The following is a 23,218-nucleotide window of genomic DNA, read 5'->3' as shown; positions in this document are numbered from 1 at the left end:
TTCCGAAATATATTAGCTTTGTCCCGAAACCTGAAAAATAACTTAATCAGTCCAATTAAAATAAAAAATAACTTGAAACTTTGTCCCAATAACATGGAAAATAACTTAACTTTGTCTCATACCATAAAAGTCATTTAAAATAGGTTCCATTACATAAAAAATAATTCAAATTTTGTCCAATTAACATGAAAAATAACTTGAAAATTTGTCACATAATATTGGAAATAATTTAGTCCAATTAAAATGTAAAAAGGGTTTTTGTCCCTAACATAGAAAATAACTTAAAATTGGGCTAATTAAATTGGAAATAACTTAACTTTGTCCTAAAACATAAAAAATTACTGAAAACTGGTTCAATTAACATGGAAATTAACTTAACCTTGTCCCATAACATAAAAATTAACTTAAAATTGGACCAATTAACGTCACAATAACTTAACAAAAAAGCATGTCAAATTTGTCTTCAAAAACATGCTAAATATAACCTTTTAATATAGTTATATACACCAGAAATTATATTTAATTAACAAGATTTTACCATGCACAAACTAATACATTAAACTCAAGGCCAAGTCAAACTAAAACAATATATTTTGATATTTAATAAATTCTATAAAAATGTGTGTAGAAAAATTAAAAAACACCTAATCAAAAAAGACTAAAGAAATGATGTTAAGGGCCCACAGTTTATTAACTATAGTTTTACAAGTCATAAAAGTGTATTTAAGGAGTATTTTTTTATATTGTTTTTTTTGCGCATTGTTAAAAGAAAATAATAAATACGATATACAATTAATTTTACAACAATGCGATTGGAAAAAATGACAAAATCAATTTAATGATTTAAAACATGCAAAAAGTAATTGTGTTAAAAAAAAAAAAAAGTATGATATGGCATAGTTACCACGCCCAATTTATTAGGATATAATTTAGGAAACAATGATTTAACAATGTGCTTGCATTGTATTTCTGTAAATGGTTGTTCACTTATTGACCAGTGCATTTTATTTAACGAAGCGTTTCCAAAACTTTTTTACCAAATTACAATTTTTGTATTCTCGATTTAATTTTATTGGAAAGCCTAACCCTGGTTTTCCTAACCTTAATCGAGCTCAAGCCCTAGCTCATGCGATTTCAACATGAAAAGCGAGATTCGTGACGTCACGATATTTGCGTAAATTTTAAATGATTTTTTAAGTCATTAAACGACATTTTAATAAAATTATTTTATCATTTATATTTTGTTAGTAAATTAAGAGCTTTTTTTATTAATTACTTTAATGTATGCAAGTTTTTATAAATTCTTGAAAAAAAAAAGTATTGAGGATAAACGAAAAAGTCCACAGCTCAATGAGCATGAGCTTTTTAAATAACCATAAACAGAAATACAATGCAAACACGTTGTTACTTAAATTATATCTTGATATACCCCTTTTATTTATTTTTATGACTTATAAAACTATAGTTAATAACTGCAGAGTTCTAAACATCATTTGTTTAGAAGTGGAACCAGGAGTTTTATGTAAAATTCATGGTAATGAATCAAATTTTTATTGATAAAATAAGCCAAATAATTAATTAAACTTTTATTTGTTAAACATACAGGTAGCTAAATTGTGGTGGTGACCATTATGTGACCAAGCCAAGATGGAACTTCAACCCTTTAGTCAGCTAGTCTGATAATAAAAGCAAGGTAAGCTATGGTTTATAATATACCGACCACAAGTTTTATATTACTGTGTGTAGGCGACTTTGTTTTTATGAATCTTTTTTATTATGTTTTTTTTAGGACTTCACAAATTAAAACCTAAAATCATTTAAAGAAAAATGTGAATCTTTTTTTTGTGCTGAGGAACAAGAGTTGACAAGGAGATTTCTTATTTTACTTATAAGTAAGTATATATATAAATTTAATATTTTTAAAAGTTCTAATAGTCAACTAAAGCGACCTTCTTAAAAATTAACTTGGTGGTTGTACATCATTTACTAAAAATAAGATTGGTTTTTATTAAGAACAATTAGTGTTATTATGTTTAACAATATGTGGTCAAAAATTTAAAGAAGACTCTTTTAAAAACTGTTTGAATATAATTATATCATTGGGTTTAAAATTTATTTAACATGCCAAGGTAAGTTTTACATAAAAAAATGCAATTATAAAGCTATATAAACAAATTTTGTTTTTGTGTATTTGTGAAAGGTAGTACTAAGTGTCTATATACATTTTTTACACTTGCATTTACTAAGTATCATAACGTAGTCACTTAAATTTACACCTCTTTTTATTTATTTGTTTATATTATGATTTTTTTATTTTAGTTATTTTTTTTTTATTTTTAGTTGTAGAAATGGTTGGGGTTCAGAAGTTTTTTTTAACAAACAAATAGCAAATTAAAAAGCAAACTCTAATAGTGCCTAAAACTGGAACTTTATTTCATGTTTTAAATTGGTTTTGTCATTTTGTATTTTAAATTTATTCTTTAAATATATTTAATACAACTATTTGCTGTTTTGAAATATATTTAATACAACTATTTTTAGTCTAAGTTCTGTTTTCAAATAAAACGAATTGATGAATTGTAGTCAAAATTTATCAGTTTTCCTTCCCGCTAGATGGCAGTGGCGGTCTACGATAACACCTTTATCGTTTTAAACCTGTCCGTAAAAGTTTAAAAATCATGTTTTTATAAAAAAAATAAAATTCGTTTTTTGAGCTTTTTTTAACGCAAATTTAAGACAATAAGAAATAAAAATATAGTTTTTATAATCTTTATGGCAGATATTAATTTTATAACAGATGAAATAAAGAATGGCAGGATTAAAGTAAGTGTTTAAAGATAATATAGGACAGTCTTCAAGTCTTAGTACAGAAAGTAAAACACGCTTATATTGTTATTTTAATTTTTCAGTATTTGTTGTTTTATTTTTTGCTCTCTCTCCAAATATTTTATAAACCTTAGTTGGCATTGCCTTTTTGTCTTTGGTTTTGTTTGCAGCATCTTGTGGAGCTGTATATTTCTTCTCAGCTTTGTTTATTTCCTGAAATTTAATTATTACTAATGTTTTAAACTAGGACTTTAATTTCCATGTAGACGTTTCGGTGTGAGTGGGCCGATTTTCTTGGCCTACTTTTTTGCTAGGTTATCTACTGATTTTGAGTTTTAGGCTTCTCACTTAAGCATGAAAATATCGGAAATCGTACCCAAGAAGCCTTATTGTTAAGCAATCTATTACTTTACACAAACTTTTTCAAATTAAATCACAAATTCTTACCGTTTTTAAAGGAGCTAATTTATTTTCCACCACAGCAAGATGCGTATTTCTACTTTTAGCTAGATGTCGGGTTTTGATTTCTCTTAATCTCCTTCTTCTTTCCACAGCTCTATGACGTTTGTTCTCCAGTCTAAGCTCCAGTTCGCCATCGACTGGTACTATGGTAACGTCAATGTCATCAGCAGGAACATCGGTAAAGGGCAGAATAGCAGACCTGACTATTTTAATTGGAGTTTCTTTCTCGTTGGTCTCGCTGTACATCCTTAACCACTCTCCAAACTCTGGTTTTTCGATCTGAAAAGTAAGTTAAGTTTAAATGATTTTTATTAAGCACTTTTACTAAGGGTTTTGTCCTACATTGATTCAAATAATGTGACTACGATATCAGTACGCCTTAATTTAGAGCAAGAGTATTTTTAGTTGTCGAAATATGTTAGATTTTAGCTGGATTGCGTTAGTTAAAAACAATATTTTGATGATTTTTCTTGTTAAAAATGTTATTAATGTGTTTACCTCGTTAAAACTGCGGTAGAAGTAATCCTTTTCAAACATACGAACATTTTCTTGTGCGACTTGATGTCGAAACAGCCTACGCTGCGAGGCTTCGTGGTCACCAATGTATTCGACCAGATTTTGATACGCCGTGTTAGGCGGATCTTGTAGATTTAATTGCGGCCCGGGCGTGAATTCAACGATACTAGATCTTTTAATTTTCTTGTTGCTAAATTTAACAGAAAACATTTTTGTTAAGCCATGAGGTTTTGTTGGTAATAACCACTTGATATGTCGGCTTGGAGGTTTTATTCGTTACACATTTTAGTATCGACACTCGATCGGTTCGTTGGTAAAGGAATTACTCACTTCAAATGCCACTTAAAGGTAAAATATTGTTCGTAAGATCCTTATTGCTTGCTCTTACATTGTATACGCTTTGCTCAAGTGGTTTATAATCTAGCCAAGGCTCCAGGGGTGAATAATGTGCTACTCTACTTAACCTAATACCATTGTAAATCATTCTATAAGACCCACTTAATTAGAATAAAAAATACCTTGTAACTCTTGATGTCATAGGCACGTTAGGGGAGGGGTTTTTACTTTGATACATTGCTAAACTTTTCGACACCAGACCGGTCAAATTTTCTTCCAAAGTCGGGGTCACGTGGTGCATCGGGGGCTGAGTCCCACGCGGCGTTACGTCACCACGCTGCTTCTTGTAGGTAAAATGGCCGCTGCTGGCAACGTCAAAATTGTCGCCGTAAAGACCGTGCGTCACTCGTCTGACGTCACTTAGAAGCGTTCTTCCAGTTGCCTTGTGACGTTGCTAAAACACAATTTAGTTAAGTTATATCATCCCCTAAAGCCTACTTGTTGTTCTAATTTGGTCTTGGTAATGTTTTGTTTCTGTACTTACATTTGTAAAGCGTTTTCCCAAAATTGGAAGCCTTACTTTGGAGGACAAAGAGTTGAGATGGGCTTCCTGATTTTCTGCCGTTGTGCCAGACACGAAAGATGCGTTATCTTAACATAGAAGTACAAGGTTAATTATCTTAGTTTTTCAACACAACATTGCTGTTAGCACTGACATATAATAAATATTTTAACTCTTTAAGAAAGTTGTCAAGTTTACAATACTATTTCAGGCTATTATACTGCTACGAATTCTATTGCGGCTCTCTGAACAAATATGCACATTTTTTTAAAATAAACTTACCTGAAAACCGCACAAACTGATGTCGGGATGAAGCAATGCTTTGTGCTTTTGTGTTTAAAGTTTTTATTGAATCAGTATTTACATGTGTGCGATTTACTCTAGTTTTTGTTAACTCTGGATCGGCTTTATTATTTTTGTAATGTGCTTCTTGCTTTTTGTTTGGTGTGCTTTCATTTTCGGGGCTCGTTTGAGTTATAACTACTTTCAGCTCACCTTGACTTTCTTGTTTTTGACTGTCCAGGCTTGGCATTCTAACTGCTTGTTTGTGTGAGTTTAGAACCTTTCGATTTAAAGGTTTAAGCTTGCTTTCTTTACGATGTTGGATTTTTATTGAATCGTAACTGGTATCAGTTGCCTGGGTCTGGTTTGGATTATTAAGCTCAGCCAGTTTGTTAACCAGCTGTTGTATGGTGTCTTCATGGTACCAGTTTCTTGCTATGGTTACATCGTGAATTAAGGTGTCCAAAGAGTCGCGAGTTTTTGGGCGAAGGTTCGGAAAACTGATCGTCGTTTGCTCATTTTCTTTGGTAGCTTTTTCAATGATTTTATCGTGCTTCTGGACTACTCTTCGCTTAACAATGGGTGGTGCTCTAAATTTACAAAATCAATAAACTAAAATCACTCAAAAGTAGTTCAATCAAATCGTTTCAACGTCTATGTTATTAAGAAGTTAAAACTACCAAGAGCATTTTTAGAATTAGTGGTTATTCTTACCTGACTGTGTTTTCGGTTTGGTTTATAGTTTCCAATATTTCTCTTTGAATAGCCACTGCAACCTTCTGCATGGCTGTTACAGTTGTTGTACTTGTTGTTAGAACTTTAATGTACCTTTTAAATGTCTGTAACACCGCCTACATCTTGTTAACATGTTGATATTATCATCAAATCAATGTAAGGTGTTGTTGGTTTGTCAGTATCGAAGGCTGAACAAATGGTAATTTGATATTATATTCAAGTCTGTTATAGGCCTACAAAAGATATTGCTACCTAATACCGGGTCGGGTCAGTATATCTATAATAGACTTAATTAAATTAAGTCACGTCTTCTAAACATCAATTAGACTTCATTAAAATATTTCGATGTCACCAAGCTAGAACTTTCTTAGGTATGCGCTTAGTTTTTGCTTAACGTAAGACAAATTATAATTTCTTCGTATTTGGTCAACTTCAGACTATAGTTCCTTAAACTAGTAGCTGGTACAAAGTAACATGAATGTATATCACGATCATTTGAATCCTTTGCTATTGTGTTTATTTTCAAGGGGGCTTACGATAGTTTTAAGATAGGTACTTGAGGAATGTTCAACTTTCAAAAAGTTCTCCTTTTTACTGTTGAATACTACACTCTGCAAACATAGAACACGCTTCTACTAAACACAATAGTAAGAAACAAAACAAATTGATTTTTGACTTGCTATCGGTCAGTTTAATCTAATTAAACAACATCTTTTTAAAACAAACTCTTCTTTAAACGAATTCTTTAACATTACGGTCCTTACCGATTCTTTTTTCAATTTTTTAAATGATTGCAAAGTACAACTGATTCAATTTTTTTATAAATAGCCAAAAAAACTTTGTTGATCAGATTTTATTAAGCAAAAACAAAACATAATTCTTTAATTAAAATATTTACAGATTTAATAAAACGGTTTAACACAATTACGGTACTCGTGTTTATATTTATTCGTTTAAATTCTTTAAGAATATAACTTTATTGAACAAATTATAATGGCTTATCCACAGGGCAAAAAGTGCAAATTAAAACACACTACAAATTAAAAACCTAGAATATAGATAATTCAAAGCAAGTATGAAAATTCTTGGAAGACAAATACAAAACATTTATGAAGGAAGAACATTTCCATATCCCTGCTCTACACACATTGTAATCCCATTGTTGTTGAGAAATTCCCTGGTCTTGATGATTCGAACATGTTTCCTATCAGGAAAGTCAACATGCTTGTTCAACTTGTGGCCATACACAGTAGACATAAGACTTGGACAGGGTTTGGAGAATTCCTGTAAAAATAAATAATATACCACTGACTGTAAAATAAAAGTCTATATAAAATACTGTTTAAAAAGGTTTTTTTAATTATACCTCTGTATGAACGTTAAGACCTTTGCTCTTGGTGTGTTCTCTGTCGCATCGATGCAACTTGTTGTTAAAACCCTCACTCCAATTGTACAATCTGTCATATGTACTTCCATCTGGCAGCTAAAAGCATAAAAAAATTTATGGAATAACTTATCTGTATTTGTTGAACCTTTAGTATTGAGTGTAATGTACCAGGCCGAAAGTTGTCATTTACCTATAGTTATCCAAACATAAAATAGAACAACTTATCAAAAATTTTAACATATGCATTTGCTTACATTTCTCTCATTATTAAAGTAAGTCAGTTGTCTTGGAGCATTCCTGCTTGTTGGAATTGCTGAGTAAGCACTCTGGGCTGACAAGGGCAGTTGCCCCTTCTCAACAAAAACATCATTTATCATTTTAAAATAAACTTAATGCTTTGTTAATCACAAGATCAAGCTTTAAGACTGATACTTTAAATATTCATATACCAGCTTTGGTTATTTGTTTGTCTGTTTTTAAAAAAGGTATAACTATTGCTGTGGTATTGTTTAAATTATAACTATAGTTATTGATTGGTAAATGTTGGGCATTTGTTATAATTGTTTGGTGGCATTGTCTGACTGTCTGATTGTCATTGTCAGATTGACTTATCAGCTGATTGTTTGTCTAACCGTCTAATTGTTTATCTGGTAATTGTCTAAATGTATTTATAAAGCAAATAACTGTTACATGGGAAGCAACCAAAATTGATAGATCGAAAGTAGTAGTTAATAAACTGTGTTCTTAGAGTTGTTGCACTTAGCTTGTTTTACAAATCCTTGTAACTACGCACCCAAAGCTATAACCTTTGGGTAGGAACTTTAAATAATTTTATTTAATGACAAAAAAAAGTTATTACGTTTAATAAAAATTTACATTGAAAAATAATAACAACATAATATGTTAAACAAATATTTTAAACTTATGAATTTGATTTTGAATAATGCGAAAATTACGTGAGATACAAAATACAAGGTTGCTTCCAAAGAAATTTCAAAAGCGCTTTTTTCAACCAGGCGAAAAGCGTGCAAGCGTTTTTTACACGGCAAAAACGCAGCTGCGTTGTAGAAAAAAAAACAAAAATTTGCTTCAGTTAAGAACTAGTTTATATTATTTAAAGAAGAAATGGGGAATATTTTGTTTAGGTGTGAAAGAAACATAAAATATCACGGCAAAAAGAAAAGCAAGAAAAGAGCACAAAGCGATCCAGGTAATGTTTCCATCTTTCATGTAATGTAAGAATTGTGAACCTGTTAAATTAAATTATTGAACGATTTAAGTAGTATCAGGTATGTTTGGTGTAGTTTAGTTGAAGTTAGTTTATAAACAACATCACTTTAGCTACTGCACATTTTAAGACACGCCATAAATTTTGTTCATGTTTTATATAATAAATGGGACGAAAAAACTTTAGTTTTTTGGTATATAAACATATTGGAAAATATCATTTTATACAACGCAAGGCTTCTACTTACCAAACATTTTAATACACGAATGCCCGTTTTTCGATAAGAAGTAGAAATAGGTATAGACTTAACTGCTATATTTTCTTGAAATAGGTATAGACTTAACTGCTATAGCGCTGTTAGTATGCGGTACAATCGACCGACGCTTTTTCATCAAAGAACAGTTATAGTAGTTCTAAAATTTGAAAATTATGTTAAGAATAAGCATAAGCCAAGCAAATTACATATACGGTTCTCGACATTTATTTTAAAAATTTTATATTTTTTTTCATGCATATATACAATGTAAAACTTTATATACTCTAACCTAACTTAGAACTTTAAAATTTTTGGAGAAATGTTAAGTTAACAGGATCTTTAAACTCTTTTAAACAGTCTTTTGATTACCTGGTAGCAGCTATAATTCCCTATTTGGCATAACTTTGCAGCGCAGTGAAGATAGAGTAATCCAATGTCATGATTGTTAACTTTTTCGAGTATGTAAGAATGAAATCGAAATCGAAAATACAAAGAATTGCGTGTCTCCAAGATTTCAACGTTTCCGTATTCAGTGTTTAAGCATCTGTGTTTAAAAAAAAGATATATAGGTTACGTCATGCTAAAGCTTGTACACATCCTTTTAAATTATTTAAAAATCTTTCTACCCGTTATCAATAAGAATATGCGAATCCCCGTCCACTTGAGATGAACTGCTTTGCGAAATAAAACAAACGTCGATCTAAATTTAACAACAGCAGATTTCATTTTCATAAAAAGCTTTTCTAAACTCAAATAAGCAATAAAGTAGTGGCTGTTACCTTTAAGGCAGCGTTAGGCATATACGTTTTTGAGAACATTTGCACGTACAAGTAATCATCATTAGCCCCCGTAGAGGGAACGCCGTTTTTATTGATTAGTGGCGTTTCAAATAAGGAGGTACGGTACAGATCCAGTTGAATAAAAATTGGGACTTGAGGAGTCGTAGTGGTTACTCTAAACAAACCGTTATCTCGAAATAAAACATAAAGCATTCAACTTTAAAATGCAACTTCTAATCAAAACTTAACCTTGACTGTCTAAGAATGTAACATATTTTTAATTTATATGCAGTCGTTTATCAAATGCATATATAACACTAGTTAACAAACACATACATATTTTTAATCGGTTTTAATTCAATTCGTTAAAAAAAAAATTACCTTACAACTGGGCTGTTAATTGAACAGGAGTAAGTTATTGTCTTAGTGTGGAGGGTACCTCTTAATCTTACCACGAAGTTGTATTGAACAGCATGCATTGTCATATTCCACTAAAAATAAAACTGGATTTAAAACTGCAATAACTAGAAAAAATTCTTGGCAAAAATGATAAAATAAATCAAGTGATTTCAAATAACAAATTGATATTTGCCTATTGATAATTATACTTAAACGACGAATAGCCAATTTAACATAAACACATCTTTACTTTGGACAGTTCAACCTAGATACCAACATAACCTGATAACAATTCAACCTACAGAGGTTTAGTTTACTTAGATAAACAAACAATAAGATGGCATTTAGTTGATGGCTCATTGGCTAAGTTGTCGCCAGGTTAGAGTATCCTTTTCAGTTAATTTGTTTCAAGTGACATGAATTCGCTTATACATACCACGGCAACTGAACCACAATCATAAGGGTGAATTTCAAAGTATATCGAGCTTCTGGTTTGGTTAACCGGGGTACACTGTGGGTTTAAAGAATGCAAGTAACTGTTCTGTGTCCTTGCTATGATAGGATTGTCGTTGCGTTCATATTCCAAGTATATTAAATCCTCTGTGCCAACTCTAAAATAAACGTCAAGCCAAAGACTCAATTTAAATTAAAAACATATCCATGAAGTAATTGTTGTTATAACTATTTGTTGTTAATTTTTGTCTTGTATTGGCTTTTAAACACTTAATACTTATCAACTACTTACGTTATTTTAACAAGGTGAATATCGCATTCAACAACAGAGGGTCGAACATATTCTAAAACAAACCATATAAAATTACTTAAAATTTTTTTTCTTGTTGTAGATTTTTACATACCTTGATAAACTGCTTGAAACCCTAAACCATTTATTTCAAAATCCGGTGTAAACTTGACCATCATTGAAGGACCATTGGATGTTACAGTGTAAGGTGTTGACAAGTTGCCAGCAAGGAGAGCCAGCTTGGGGTAAAAATTGTTGTCGCCATCGAAAACCTGAAACAAAAGGTACCAAATTTATTCATACTGCATAAATTATCATTAAAATATGTTACAAAGCGCAAAGTATAAAGTTACATTACCGCTACAACGTCGTTTGGAGTTTGTGTTTGAAACGCAACGAATGTAATTATTACAGCATACGGTTCTATAGTTCTAATGATCCATATGCAGTAGATATTAGCCTCGTACGAACCGTCGAAATACCCGGGCGTTGTGATATTTTGTATTTCGTTTGTAGCCCGCATCTCATATGTATCGCACAAATCGTTCACTAAATTACAAATATCCATAAGACTGGAAATTTTTGCCATCAAATTATATTAGGTGGACTAAGTCAAAGCATGTAAATCATTGATGTTTATTTTTTTAAATTAGCCTTAGTTTTTAAAGATGCCTCAACTGATGTATTGTAACTTTAAAGTTTTGACAGCTTTCTATTACAAAGGACTGTTTCTTCCAATGATCTTTTATTTAAATAAGAGCCAATAGGCTTGTACAGTTTGTAATATTATAAGACTAAATTACTCAACACCATAATTGTGTTATTGAAAGTACTTACTAACATCTGTGTGCACCGTAAAACTAGCTACAGACCCCATTCCACTAACTTCACACACGGCATAAATAGCGTACCCTCTCGCCAAAGTCGCCTCGGTTGTTCCCCCTTTGTAATACCCTTGAAATATTTCGATGTGGTCTATTCGCTGAATGTTGTCGAAAATCTAAATAAATATATATTTTGACATAAAAAAAAATAATAGGCCTTTAATATTTGTTAAAAGGGACACCATTTGTATTTTTAAAATCTAAGTTTAATTACTAAGTTTAATTATCATCTAAGAATTCGTAAGTTCTCAAAATATTTTAATTTTGCCAAAGTTTATTATCACCGTGCATATGACAGCATTGTTTCTCTCGTAACCGAAATTGTACAAGCGAAACAAAATCCTTGTGCCCTCGGTTGTTCTGGACATAATAGTGCATCTATTTTCCATATTTGCCACCGATATTGTGAGGTCAACGCCCGGTATTACTAACTCATTGCAACTTTGCCCTTGTACTGTTTTGGATTAAATGCGTTTATAAGTAAAAAATAATACGATAGTTTTGAAACAGTTTGAATACTTTATTTTTTTTTAATTATATCGCAAAATTTTTTAACAAAAGACTAAAAACCTAAGTAAAACCACGTTTAGATAAAATGTAAATTTACTTTTTTACTCTAGTCCAAATCGTATTTAATGTACTTACCAGAGATAACTGTAACTGCTATTGCAGTAAAAAATAACAAGTAACTTAAATTCAAGCCATATTTTTCCATATCTATTTGTTAATGTTTATAATTTATTACAAAAAATTCTGTTAACAACCGTTTTAAATACTAACTGAATTGAAATGACTAATAATTAACAGTTTAAAATATGAATCGGAATTTGTACATAGGATGAAATTAAATGACGCATTTTTGTGATTAACCATTTGTACAAAAACAGTAATATGTGGACTTGGATATTGTTTAATTTTTTTTTTCAATTTATTTTAATACATTTAATTTTATTTAAAACGTCACAATCTGCTTTAAATATGATGTCATATAATACAAAACTGATTCAATGGTATTTGTAAATGAGTTATTTTACTTTTAGGGGTTGTATTCTAACTGAAAATGCGTAACTCTGTTCAACAGGTCCCGCTACTGAACCATTCAAACGGCGGTAAGTATATTTTTTGTATTCTACAAGTTATTTAATTTGCTGATAACTTAACTTTAGTTAAATTTCTGTTTAGATACAGAAAAAGAAAGAAATGCATCAGTATCGAGCACGGCGGAATCTTTAATCAAGTTAAGACCGTCCAACTTGTTTCTTTCTAGGTTTGATGAGTGTATGCCATCAAAGGCATTTGGGACAGGCAGTAGAAGTGCAGTATTGCTAAACAACGTAAGGCTCTAAAGCTGATATATAGTTTTTTTTGGTATCTAACTGTAAAATATCAGTACCTTTTGGCAAATTCTACGAAAAAGAAGCATTTTTTCTAGTAGTTTGTAAAAAAAATCTTTTCTTATTTAGAACTCGAAGACTACCCAAAAGAATAGGTCGCTTATATTATCACAATTACCATCCCAAGCATCCACAAATCGTACAACATCCCTGCTTAACAACACTTCCCGTGGATCGCTTGTTGAGAATGGAAGCCTCGGCGTTATGAAAACCATTTCAAAAAAACTGTCCTTGATTTATCAAGCACCCAGTAATGAGGTAGGGTTTTTTGCAGTGCGTCTTTGGTTGATGTAAGCGTGAATGGTTAAAGAGATAGTGTGGTCGCAGGGTTTATTTTTTAATTATGTTAGAATTTCTCCAACTTGCACGAGGATACTATTATTTTTTAAATTGGTCAAGTAGTTTTTGAGATATCGAGATTTGGAAGTAAATATTGTAAATAGGGAAAATCCCTACGCTCACGAGTCATGTGACGCACGACGTCATCGTCGTAAGTTCATGTGTTGGTAGACATAGGAATTTTTTTTTATTTTGCCCTTTCTGAGCCGTTTGTTGTACTTTTTTTAATTTTTTTTTGCATAGAACCAACTAAGCATAAAAAGCAAAGTAAAACCATATTATAAACAACATTTCTTACTTTTAAAGTAATTTAAATTAGGTAGGTTGTATTTAAAAAAATTTAACAAGTTAGGGGTATGTTGTTAAAAACAAACTGTATTTAATGTTATTCTAACTGTAATCTATTTGGAAGTATTCATCATTTAATAATTCAAGCTTTATAATATCTTGCAGACATTCGAGAATGACTCTAGAGAACTGATCCAACGAAAGCAAAGTGTTTTAGGAGAAATGGTTACTAGGCAACGTCACTCGGTGATTATCGTTGGAGCTGTATTTGGAATAATATTAATATGTGGTAAGAAAATGCTTAAAATTTTTAAGTAAATATTTCTAAAAAAATTAACAGTAAATTTTTATAATCTCAGTGATTCCTTTTTTTTTTAATTTCGGTCATCCACTTTTTTGTAATTTTTGTAAATGTCATGTGTTTTAATTTTTTTTTGTATTTTGATGCAGGCTGCGTTCTTACCACAATCAGTTTTTCACGTGATTTGGACGAACTGATCGCAGGAAAGCTGATTGGTGCGTTGTTGCTGGTGGGCGGAGCCTTTGGATGTTTCGTTTGTGGATATTATTTGAGCAGGCCAGATATAGAAATACGGGTAAGTTATATTTTAATATTTAAAAAAAGTTTACAAATCCAGCTGAAGAAGTCAATATTTAATTGTACTAATACACCAATCATATACAATCCCGGATAATAAATTATTATTATTTTTTTTTGTATATATCTTTATCCTCGATGTGGGTCGAATGCGCGACTTAAACATAGAGTAACATCTGTTACCCCGACCCAATCTCGTGTTGCCTGTGGCAGTTTGGGATATTATAGATTATAATTGCCCAGGATTAAGGTGCTGATTAAGTGCTGGCTCAGCAGCAGTTCGTACCGTTTATAGCGCCTTACATAAGGGCGCTACAGCATGAAAGCAGTGGGGATTGAACCCATGACCTTATGTGTGGTGTGAGAAGTGTTTTTACCACTACACCAAGCTGCCGGTTTATATTTAAGGTTGTATACAAAAATAATTTGATGTATTTGTTTTATTAAACACTTGTTTTATTTTAAACAATTCAGGCAAAAATTCGGCACCGAGAAAAGATGTTTTCATCATTTCAAGATTTAGAGGTTGAAAATATTCAGCGGGAAATGTCAATTTTCTTAACGGAGAAGTTAGTTCCAAAATCAGCAGACAACATTGATAGAAACAACAAACAAAAATAATAAAAAAACTTTATGGCAAATGTCATAAACTAAATTACAGAAAAATATGAATGAATTTCCTTATAAATTAAATTTATGACATCACAATTCTGTATAACAAAAAACTGTTGATATAAATAAAATAGTAAAAATTATGAAAACCAAAATGAAATAAAAAGCGACCTTTTTGGAAAATCTGGGGGGATAAAAAGGTAAAATTTACTTTTTAAACGCACAAATATATAAAATTAACAATTTAAACAGTTTTTAATATGTTGATAATTATAATCTGTTTGTTATTGTGACATGTTGTTTTTTTATAATAATTTTTTACATTTTTAGGTTGCTTTAAAATGCAAAAATTTGCGCTGGGTCATGATTTTTTTAAACCAGAAATAACTCCCGAAAACAGCAACGAGACAACGCTGGGAAAAAAACAAAAACCTGTAAGATTTTCAACATATTTTTATTTTTAGTTAGCCTATTTAAAATTATAGTCTTAACAAATGATTTATTAAATTGATCTCTTCAGCAATGCTTCAAAATTCCTAGCTAAACACAACGCACGCCAATTAATGTATAAATTTAATTATTATTTTAAACTTTGCTTGTGCGATCTAGTTTGATAAAAATCATTGTTTATTAGAGCACTGGCCTACCTCCAATTCCTTCTTGTTATAATATAAACTCGGAATGGGTTGGGAAAAATCCTTTCAAATTAAAGCTGGGAGACGAATGGATGGATATGTGTCAGGTAAGTTTATGCAAAAAAGTTGTTTTACCAAGTTGCATGTTGAAATAAGGATAAAAACTTAATACCAAGGCTTATTAGCTGTTAATATTAATTAAATTTATTGTTTACTGCACCTGTACTATTATAATCATCAGACCGAAATTTAAAAACTGAAAATTACAACTGTTTTTAGAAAATGGCAAAAACAAACTAATGTCTTCATAAGTTTTTAAAAGAAAACCAATCAAAGTTTATTTACAATTTTGTTTATTGGTTTATATATAGCAAGAAAAACACCGAGCCAGAATAGAAAGAGCAAAGGAAAGAAACAAGAAACACTATGAGAAGCACACTTTCAAATCAAGGTACACTGGGAGCACGCTACCCTTCATTAGAAACTACTTTAAAGAACTGGATGATGAATTAGTTAAGGTATTTAAACGTTAATTTTGCTTAATTTAACTTTTCGGTCAAAACAAAACCATGTAGTGTAATTAATCAACTTGGTTTAAAGTATTCATAAAAGTAAAGTGTTTTAGGAAAGTTAAAACACTTATGTAAAGTTTGTTTAAGTAATAAAATTAAAATTTTGAAATAATATACGGAAACTTGTAGTCAGTATATAGCTAAAAACAATTACTTGAACTTTAAGAAAACTATTCAACTTTAAATAATTATGCAACGTTGAACAATTTTGAAACCAAAGTAAAACAATATAGCTAAAGAAAACAGTTCAGTACAAACCCATAACACAAAAGAGTAATGCTTTACATATAATTATGTACAAATTAAACAATACTCTACAAGTTCATGCGTTTGCATATTAAAAATCGAATTATTATCAATTTAAATCTTTCCACGGTGATGTAAAGATTTTCTTGTAATTCTCAAATGAGAAATAAACACTAAATATATTGATCCATAATCCGAAATCATACACAATATATAATAGCCTCTTTGGCGTGTTTTTAGGAAGTATAAATGATGTTACCAAAAATACTAAAAGTAAGCTACAGGAACAAACTATAGCACAAGCAACAGATCGTTTAATTGCTCTTAACACTCGGTCGCCACCTTGTGTGTGCATTGTCATGATTGAATTCTTGATGTGTCGTTTTACTTTTACAGCCATATTAATATCTGGCTGTGTTATTTGTGATGTCATAGAAGTGGTGGCGTCATTTACATTATTTAAGAAAGATGAAGTTATGTTTATTTTGTTTGTGGCCCTAGTTGATGTAACATTATCTGAGCATTCAGCCACTCGGATGTTTGGTATTTGCTTCAACATTGTAACCTTGACTTTACGATGCATAAGTAAAGGATAAATAAACAACCCTACAAGAATTACCTCGGAAATAGATACAAGTATTACTACAAATATAAACAATTGTGGATACTTTACAACAGGTCTTTGAACGCATCCAAATTTTGATGACTGATGATCCAATGGAAAAATAAAAATAACTGTCAATATACCTGTAGCCGCTAGCAGGACGACTAAACAACCCCAGTTAAAAACTTTCATTTTTTTCGTATATAGTTGTTTGAGACTTGGCTGTAAGTAGAATACTCGTTGTCGTATCCATAGGTAGACTTGCGTTAATGAAATTCCTATACAAAAAATCGCGATAGCTGCATCTAAAACCATTTCGCAAATCTGGTTCTTTTCTTCGTTTTCAGAGTAGCCAATAAAAAAGATCGACTGGGTAAGGACTAAGCGGGGTAAAGTTAAAGGTGCGATACAGGCCGCAGCAATCAAAAGTTGGTTTTCTGTCCATTCGTTTCTTTTACGCTGTCTTTTTTTAGTTTTGTAAACGTACACTGCCATGCTGATCGACAAATATGTTGTTGTTGTGATTAAAAATAAGATAACAACTTCGCTTAAAATCCAGTCAGGAGTCTGCATAGCTTGTTTTAAATAGTTTGTTGTTGATTGGTTGTCGTTCATTTTTCAATTTCAAAGTATTAAAAAGATAACATAACGATTTTTAATCTGTTACAGCTAACAATATATGCTGTTGAATAGTTTCAACCTAAAAGTAAAACTTGATTGCTTATGTAAAAACTTCCACACATTCAAAACAACTATAAATAAATTTTGATGATATTTAAACTTTACAAAACAATGATTTAAATATATAATAGACCATTCAAGTTTGTGGCTTAACAATGGATCTTAATATTGTTCTAGTAAATTAAGTTTCCATTCCTTTGAAATTCTAATACTGGTATAGTTTCATATCCTCCAAAGTTCATTATATTCAAAACATAACAGATATTAGCAAATTTATATACACTTGTACATAACTTTAAGTAACAACTTAAAACTACGTAACTTTATGTTGTATTGTATAACTTATTGAGTTTTCGGTTCAATCTTTATTTATACAATAACAATCTTATTTCAACTTATTTAAATAGAATCGAAATAAATATACAAAATATTAGAATATGCATTTTACACTGAAAAAGAACTAGTCCAAAAAAGCTTACATACAAAAACAGTAGGTGTAAACACGTGACTAGAAGTAATAAAAGGTGTAAGGACGTGACTAAGAAGTAGATAACGACAGTCCAATATTGTTACAATATTCACAATTTGGACATTGATTATAAGCATGTGCCGTATTTTAATTTGTTATAGGAGCAAGCTGAGACCACAAGGCTTGCTGAACTAAAGCATGCAATTTCCAGTACTTCCAAAAAATGCCGAGTTCGAACAGTTGAAAAAGAATTCACCCACGAACTTGTGCAAAGAAAACGAGAGATGTTTTTAGTCAACTATTCGATTCAGACAAAACGAAACGAGATTGAACAGTTCAAAATTAAAGAACGAAATGCTGAAAAACGGGTATTTTTTTGTTATAGGAACACCAACAAAAAAGAAAAGAAGTGTCCTACTAAAACAATAATTTTGCCATGTATAGAATTTTAAATACTAAATTTTTAAAGAGTATCTTGTTTAGATTCGGGAAACGGCAGAAACACTACACCAAGATGCGGGTTTGTTTGACGATTTTCTGAAGGCAACTGATGAAGCTGCTGTTGAAGCGATGAAGAAAGCTGAATATGAAACAAAACTAAAACTCGAAAAGGTTATTTTATTGTTTTAATTTTTTTAATACCCTTGAAATATTAACTTCATGATCTTTATCAATCAATAATTACTTATTTTTCTGTAATTTGTAATGTATATTAAAGTTTTCGTACAGTTCCTGTCACAACAGCTTGAATTTATGTATTTAGATATCAGAGTACCGACAAATGCATGCGCAAATGGGAGTTATCAAAACCAACACTTCTCGAAAGGACGAGATTTTGGCTGACTATTTTAGGTAAAAAATCGATTTGCTTAAATTTTTTTTACACATAGCACAAACACAAAAAACAATGATTTTAAAAATTCTACTTTAAAAATTGTCATTAGACCTATCTTTATTACACTATGCATCATCCTTATCCGACCTTGTTTAGCAAAATCAATTATTTATTTAGCTACAAGTCTTTTCTGCTTCAAGTCAACTACAATAAAATACATGGTACGTTCATGATAACCGAACAGTGGCGGGAAAAACTGGCCAAGGATCGAGACATCAGACTGAAAGAAGAAAGTCATCTACCAAAGCAAGTTTATCATCGAGCAGCCAAAAAGATAAAGAAAAAACCATCATATCTTGCAAAGAAGTTTTGTGATGAACTAGTAAATGAACCAAAACGGTAAATATTAAAAATATCACTAACGTTCTATTAATTAAATGGTAAAAATATAAGTTACACTAAACACTCATGTAATTCTTTTAGTAAACAAAACAATGACTATGCGCTTGTTAGAACGGCCAGCAAGGTTACAATTTCCAAGCAAATGTATCCTGAAGAATGGCACAACCCAGAGATCTCTGACAAGCGTAAGTGGTCAATCTCAGATGGAGTATTTGTTGTTTGCAATTACTTAGATGTACTAAAAAGTATACTAAAACAAACCTTACTCTTCAAGTTGGTACATTGCATTTCCCCCTTGTCAAACATTTTGGTTTTTTATTCTGTTTTGCAGAAACAACTGAGATAAAGTGGTTGCTTGACAACCCTGCCAATTTCATCGACATAATGCATCATCTTGAAGAAGAAAATTTAAAGCTTATTTATCATTTTCAACATTCTGAAGAATCGCTTGAAGAAAGAAAGGTGCCAGCAATTGCTTTATTAAATTTGTTTAATCCACTTTCCAGCAGTGTGTATTGTTGTTCAATATTTAAATAACATTTTTATAAACAGACAGCTTTTAAAGAAAACACTATACGTTTAACTGAAGAAACTGAAATGCTGATAAGTCAAGTTGAAACTATTACTCAATACATTGATTCATTTGAATCCAGAACTGAAGAACTTCAAGTAATGTGCAAGATTTTAGATGAAGGCGCTCATGAAAATGGGGATCAGGCAATGGAAGATCTTAATTCCCAAATAGAAAATGTAAATAATATGTTAGAAGGCCTAAGTGGCAAAATATTATGTCTCACTATTAACCTTACAAAGTGAAAAATGCATAATTACAAGTTTTCGTAAAAATAGGTTTACCAAAACGTGGTTGGAAGGTTGATGGTAAACATTGATGGCTTGATCATGCTGACTTGCATTGAAAACAAAATGGAGCAGCTCATGGAAGAAATTGACGGTCTTCCGGAAGCTGCAGTAAAAGAAGTGCAAAAGGTTAAAGACAAGGTAAGAATGATATTTAAAAATTAAACTTACATAAAGCCAATTACTGTTTAGTACAGAAATATGCTGCTTTATATTACTAAAAAAGTTTTTTAAGCTATAACACGGTTATTATATACAATTTTTTTAACTATTAGGAAAGGAGGCATGTTATTCGTGAAGAAAAGTTGACGATCCAAAGACAAAAACAAGAAGAAAGAACCAGAAGAGCCCAGGAGAGGTCTAACGCAAGAAGTTTCAGAAAAATCGAACGCAAACTCATGTACAGGTAAATTAAAAATATTTGAAGTTGCCGACTGAACTGTGGCTACAAGTCATCCCTGTCTATAGCTGTTGCATGTAACTATGGTCAAGATAGTAATGTCTTTGTAATGACTAACCGATTATAGAGAGCTTGTTAAACATTAACGAACAATCTTTATTAGTAAATCCTTTTATTTCGGAAGAGAAATTTAAATTTTGCAGTATGGCAAACAGTAATAAACTGAAAAAATGATAATAACAGAACATAAAACTCGTAGAATAAAGTTAAGCAATACAATGTATTAAGAATTAAATAAATGTCACGTGGGTACTATTAATTTAGATCTGAGCCAATCAGAATGCGAGGTAGTGCCAGGCGAGCGACAGAAGGAGTAGTGACAACAGATAGCGTCTTGTTTTTTGATACCGAATAAGAGTTGGCTTTCCTCAAAAATCATATTTGTTTTGAGTATTTTATATATACATGGCTTTAATAAAATAAACTCGTGTTTAAAACCACAACAAAAAAACGCTACAATATATTTTATTGCGATAATATTAATAAAAAAATGCAAACTTTTTTTAATACAATCAGAATTATTAAGGGCATTTATTTGTTCTTAAAAACAAAGAATTAAAAACATGTATCTCATATAGGCTACAGAATGTATAAACGACGTACAAGTGATTGAGAAAAAGTATTTAAACAATATGGATTGCGTTATGTGTAAGGCAAACGATAAAATAAAATGTATTATAAAAATATTATTTGCTTAATTTTAAATAAAATTTATTATAACAAATATATGCACTATATTGACTTAAATGATAAAAAATATATACATCAATTAATTTCATTAAAATGTTGTACTATGGTAAACACTAATAAGGTAAATTTGGAACTAATTGGGGTTGTTCTTGGACGGAAAATAAGTCAATTAAAGAAACAGGAAATTACGATTTTTTTCCGAATCACCTTAAGGTAATAAGTGGTATACGTTATCGAAAAAGGGTGGGATGACTTTGCAAACGCCAGGCTCAAAGGAAAACCATGTAGAATTGCTTTTGCTCAAGTCTTAAACCTTTGGCTTGGAGTCCAATGGCATGACCGGCATGCAACACTACCGGTCACAGCAAACATTAAACAATGATTTTAGTCCCTGCATTTGGTGTTATGCAAACTCCGAGCGGCGCTTCGCCCCGCTCTTTAAAAGCGACCATTTTTAGGTGGTCCTTCGTGGTTTTATGAACTGTTAAATGACTGGGTCTCTTAAACTTCCTGTCACATACCTCACAGTGGAAAGGTCGGTCGTTGGTATGTACCCTATGATGACTTCGCAAGTCTTTGTTACAGTTAAACCGCTTACCGCAGATCGTACAAGGATATCTTCTTTGATTGGCATGTCTCTTTTTATGCATATTTAGGTCGTATTCGCACGGAAATGACTTATTGCATTTTTTGCACGGAAAATGGTTCTTATGCAAGTTAATGTGATATTTAAGATACGAGGCGCGGGTGAAAGACTTGTCGCAAACCTTACACAGGTACGGCTTCTCCCCTGTATGAGTGCGCATATGTCTTTGCACGTGTGATTTGGCGCTAAATTTTCGACCGCAATAGGGGCATGGATATTTGGCATTGGGGTGACACATTTCGACCACTGTGAGAGATCTCATGTTGAATTGATTGCTGTCAATTTTTTGTTCTTCGTCGCCATCACTCGGAACAAATTCTTCTTCGTTTTCGCTGACTGCCCCCTCGTAAACTTCCTCCTCTTCGGCTCCCTCCTCTTCGACTGGCTCCTTGTTTACCTCCTCATCAGTATCTTCCTCTTCTTCTTCGGAAGAGACTTTATAAGTTTCATCAAATTCATCTGAAAGATCCAACTCGTCATAATCGCTATTTATTTGCCATTCATCATTTTCACTTTCGTGACCACCATTTTCATCTACATTCTCATCATTTTCTTTACCAGCATTTTGTTCATTAGTTTTACTGTTTTGATCTTCAAATCCACCATTTTGATCTTCACATCCACCATTTTGATCTTCACACCCACCATTTTGATCCTCAAACCCACCATTTTGATCTTCAAATCCACCATTTTGATCCTCAAATCCACCATTTTGATCTTCAAATCCACCATTTTGATCTTTATAACCCCCACTTTGATCCTCACCTCCACCATTTTCTTCTTCAAATTCACCATTTTCAGTCTCAACTGGGTCATTTTCTATTTTAATCTCACCGTTTTCTTCGGGAACCATGGTGGAAAAACTACTTAGAGTAGTGGATAAATCTGTGTCATTGCCATTGTCTTCTGTATTAGCTAAACTCTGATAACTCAAAATGGTGATACTTCCAATGTCGAAATTGTCCTGTGTTGGAATGTCTTCCTCGTTTTCTATGGGATCTTGATCGCTTTCTGTAGATTCCTGAGTATTTTCCATTTGATTTTGGTGGCTGTTTCTAGATGCCTGAGTATTTTCCGTTAAGTTTTGATTATTTTTTCTATGTTCCTGAGTATGTTCTGTAGGTCTTTGATGGTTTCTTAATTTGGTTTTCCTTGTGGTTAATCGTGTGGGTATTCTTTGTCTAGTTTGGGTAAATTGATCGCATTTTTCGGGGGTTGGTGGTGGCACTTCTTTAGGTTTACTTGCTGCTTTTGTTTTTGTTTTCTTAGGAGGAGTATACACCAATGGCCCATGCATTGCCTTGTATTGTTCGGAGATCTGAATCCTTAAAGCACAAATTCCCTCCTTAAAATCGCTCCTCATTCCTTTAACCTCTGCCAGAATAAGATTTCCGATTACCTCCACCGGACTTCGGCATGTCATTTTCGATCACAACTTAAATTTACAAAACACCTTAACTTTTTTACCTAAGCGTCCTGAAAAAAAGAAAAAGAT

The 23,218-nt window shown here is 31.6% G+C and overlaps 4 protein-coding genes across 4 annotated transcripts; 1 reads left to right on the top strand and 3 right to left on the bottom strand.

Moving 5' to 3' along the window:
- Positions 1–2,582: 2,582 nt before the first annotated feature.
- Positions 2,583–6,045, bottom strand: LOC145759834 (uncharacterized). The gene is made up of 7 exons (XM_082573685.1): positions 5,699–6,045; positions 4,985–5,574; positions 4,685–4,791; positions 4,323–4,594; positions 3,787–3,994; positions 3,274–3,567; positions 2,583–3,039 (listed from the first exon to the last, which is right to left on the bottom strand). Exons 1-7 carry the CDS (start codon positions 5,767–5,769, stop codon positions 2,893–2,895), a joined length of 1,689 nt encoding a protein of 562 aa, XP_082429811.1. The 5' UTR covers positions 5,770–6,045; the 3' UTR covers positions 2,583–2,892.
- A 518-nt stretch (positions 6,046–6,563) lies between these two features.
- On the bottom strand, positions 6,564–7,729 carry LOC145759820 (cilia- and flagella-associated protein 90-like). The gene is made up of 3 exons (XM_082573671.1): positions 7,361–7,729; positions 7,086–7,202; positions 6,564–7,003 (listed from the first exon to the last, which is right to left on the bottom strand). The coding sequence occupies exons 1-3, from the start codon at positions 7,481–7,483 to the stop codon at positions 6,827–6,829; spliced, it is 417 nt and encodes a 138-aa protein (XP_082429797.1). The 5' UTR covers positions 7,484–7,729; the 3' UTR covers positions 6,564–6,826.
- A 7,237-nt stretch (positions 7,730–14,966) lies between these two features.
- Positions 14,967–20,742, top strand: LOC145759672 (cilia- and flagella-associated protein 100-like). The gene is made up of 13 exons (XM_082573521.1): positions 14,967–15,059; positions 15,260–15,367; positions 15,632–15,778; positions 17,997–18,200; positions 18,316–18,444; positions 18,596–18,684; positions 18,845–19,066; positions 19,151–19,254; positions 19,401–19,531; positions 19,622–19,819; positions 19,919–20,068; positions 20,203–20,333; positions 20,652–20,742. Exons 1-13 carry the CDS (start codon positions 14,967–14,969, stop codon positions 20,740–20,742), a joined length of 1,797 nt encoding a protein of 598 aa, XP_082429647.1.
- On the bottom strand, positions 20,533–23,153 carry LOC145760386 (uncharacterized). Its single transcript, XM_082574269.1, has one exon. It carries the CDS (start codon positions 23,144–23,146, stop codon positions 21,449–21,451), a length of 1,698 nt encoding a protein of 565 aa, XP_082430395.1. The 5' UTR covers positions 23,147–23,153; the 3' UTR covers positions 20,533–21,448.
- Positions 23,154–23,218: the final 65 nt, after the last annotated feature.

The sequence above is a fragment of the Corella eumyota genome, chromosome 7, assembly GCF_963082875.1.
Source record: "Corella eumyota chromosome 7, kaCorEumy4.1, whole genome shotgun sequence".
Classification (NCBI taxonomy): domain Eukaryota; kingdom Metazoa; phylum Chordata; class Ascidiacea; order Phlebobranchia; family Corellidae; genus Corella; species Corella eumyota.
The sequence above is the reverse complement of the archived record's forward strand: the minus strand, read 5'-3'. Positions and strand labels throughout refer to the sequence as shown.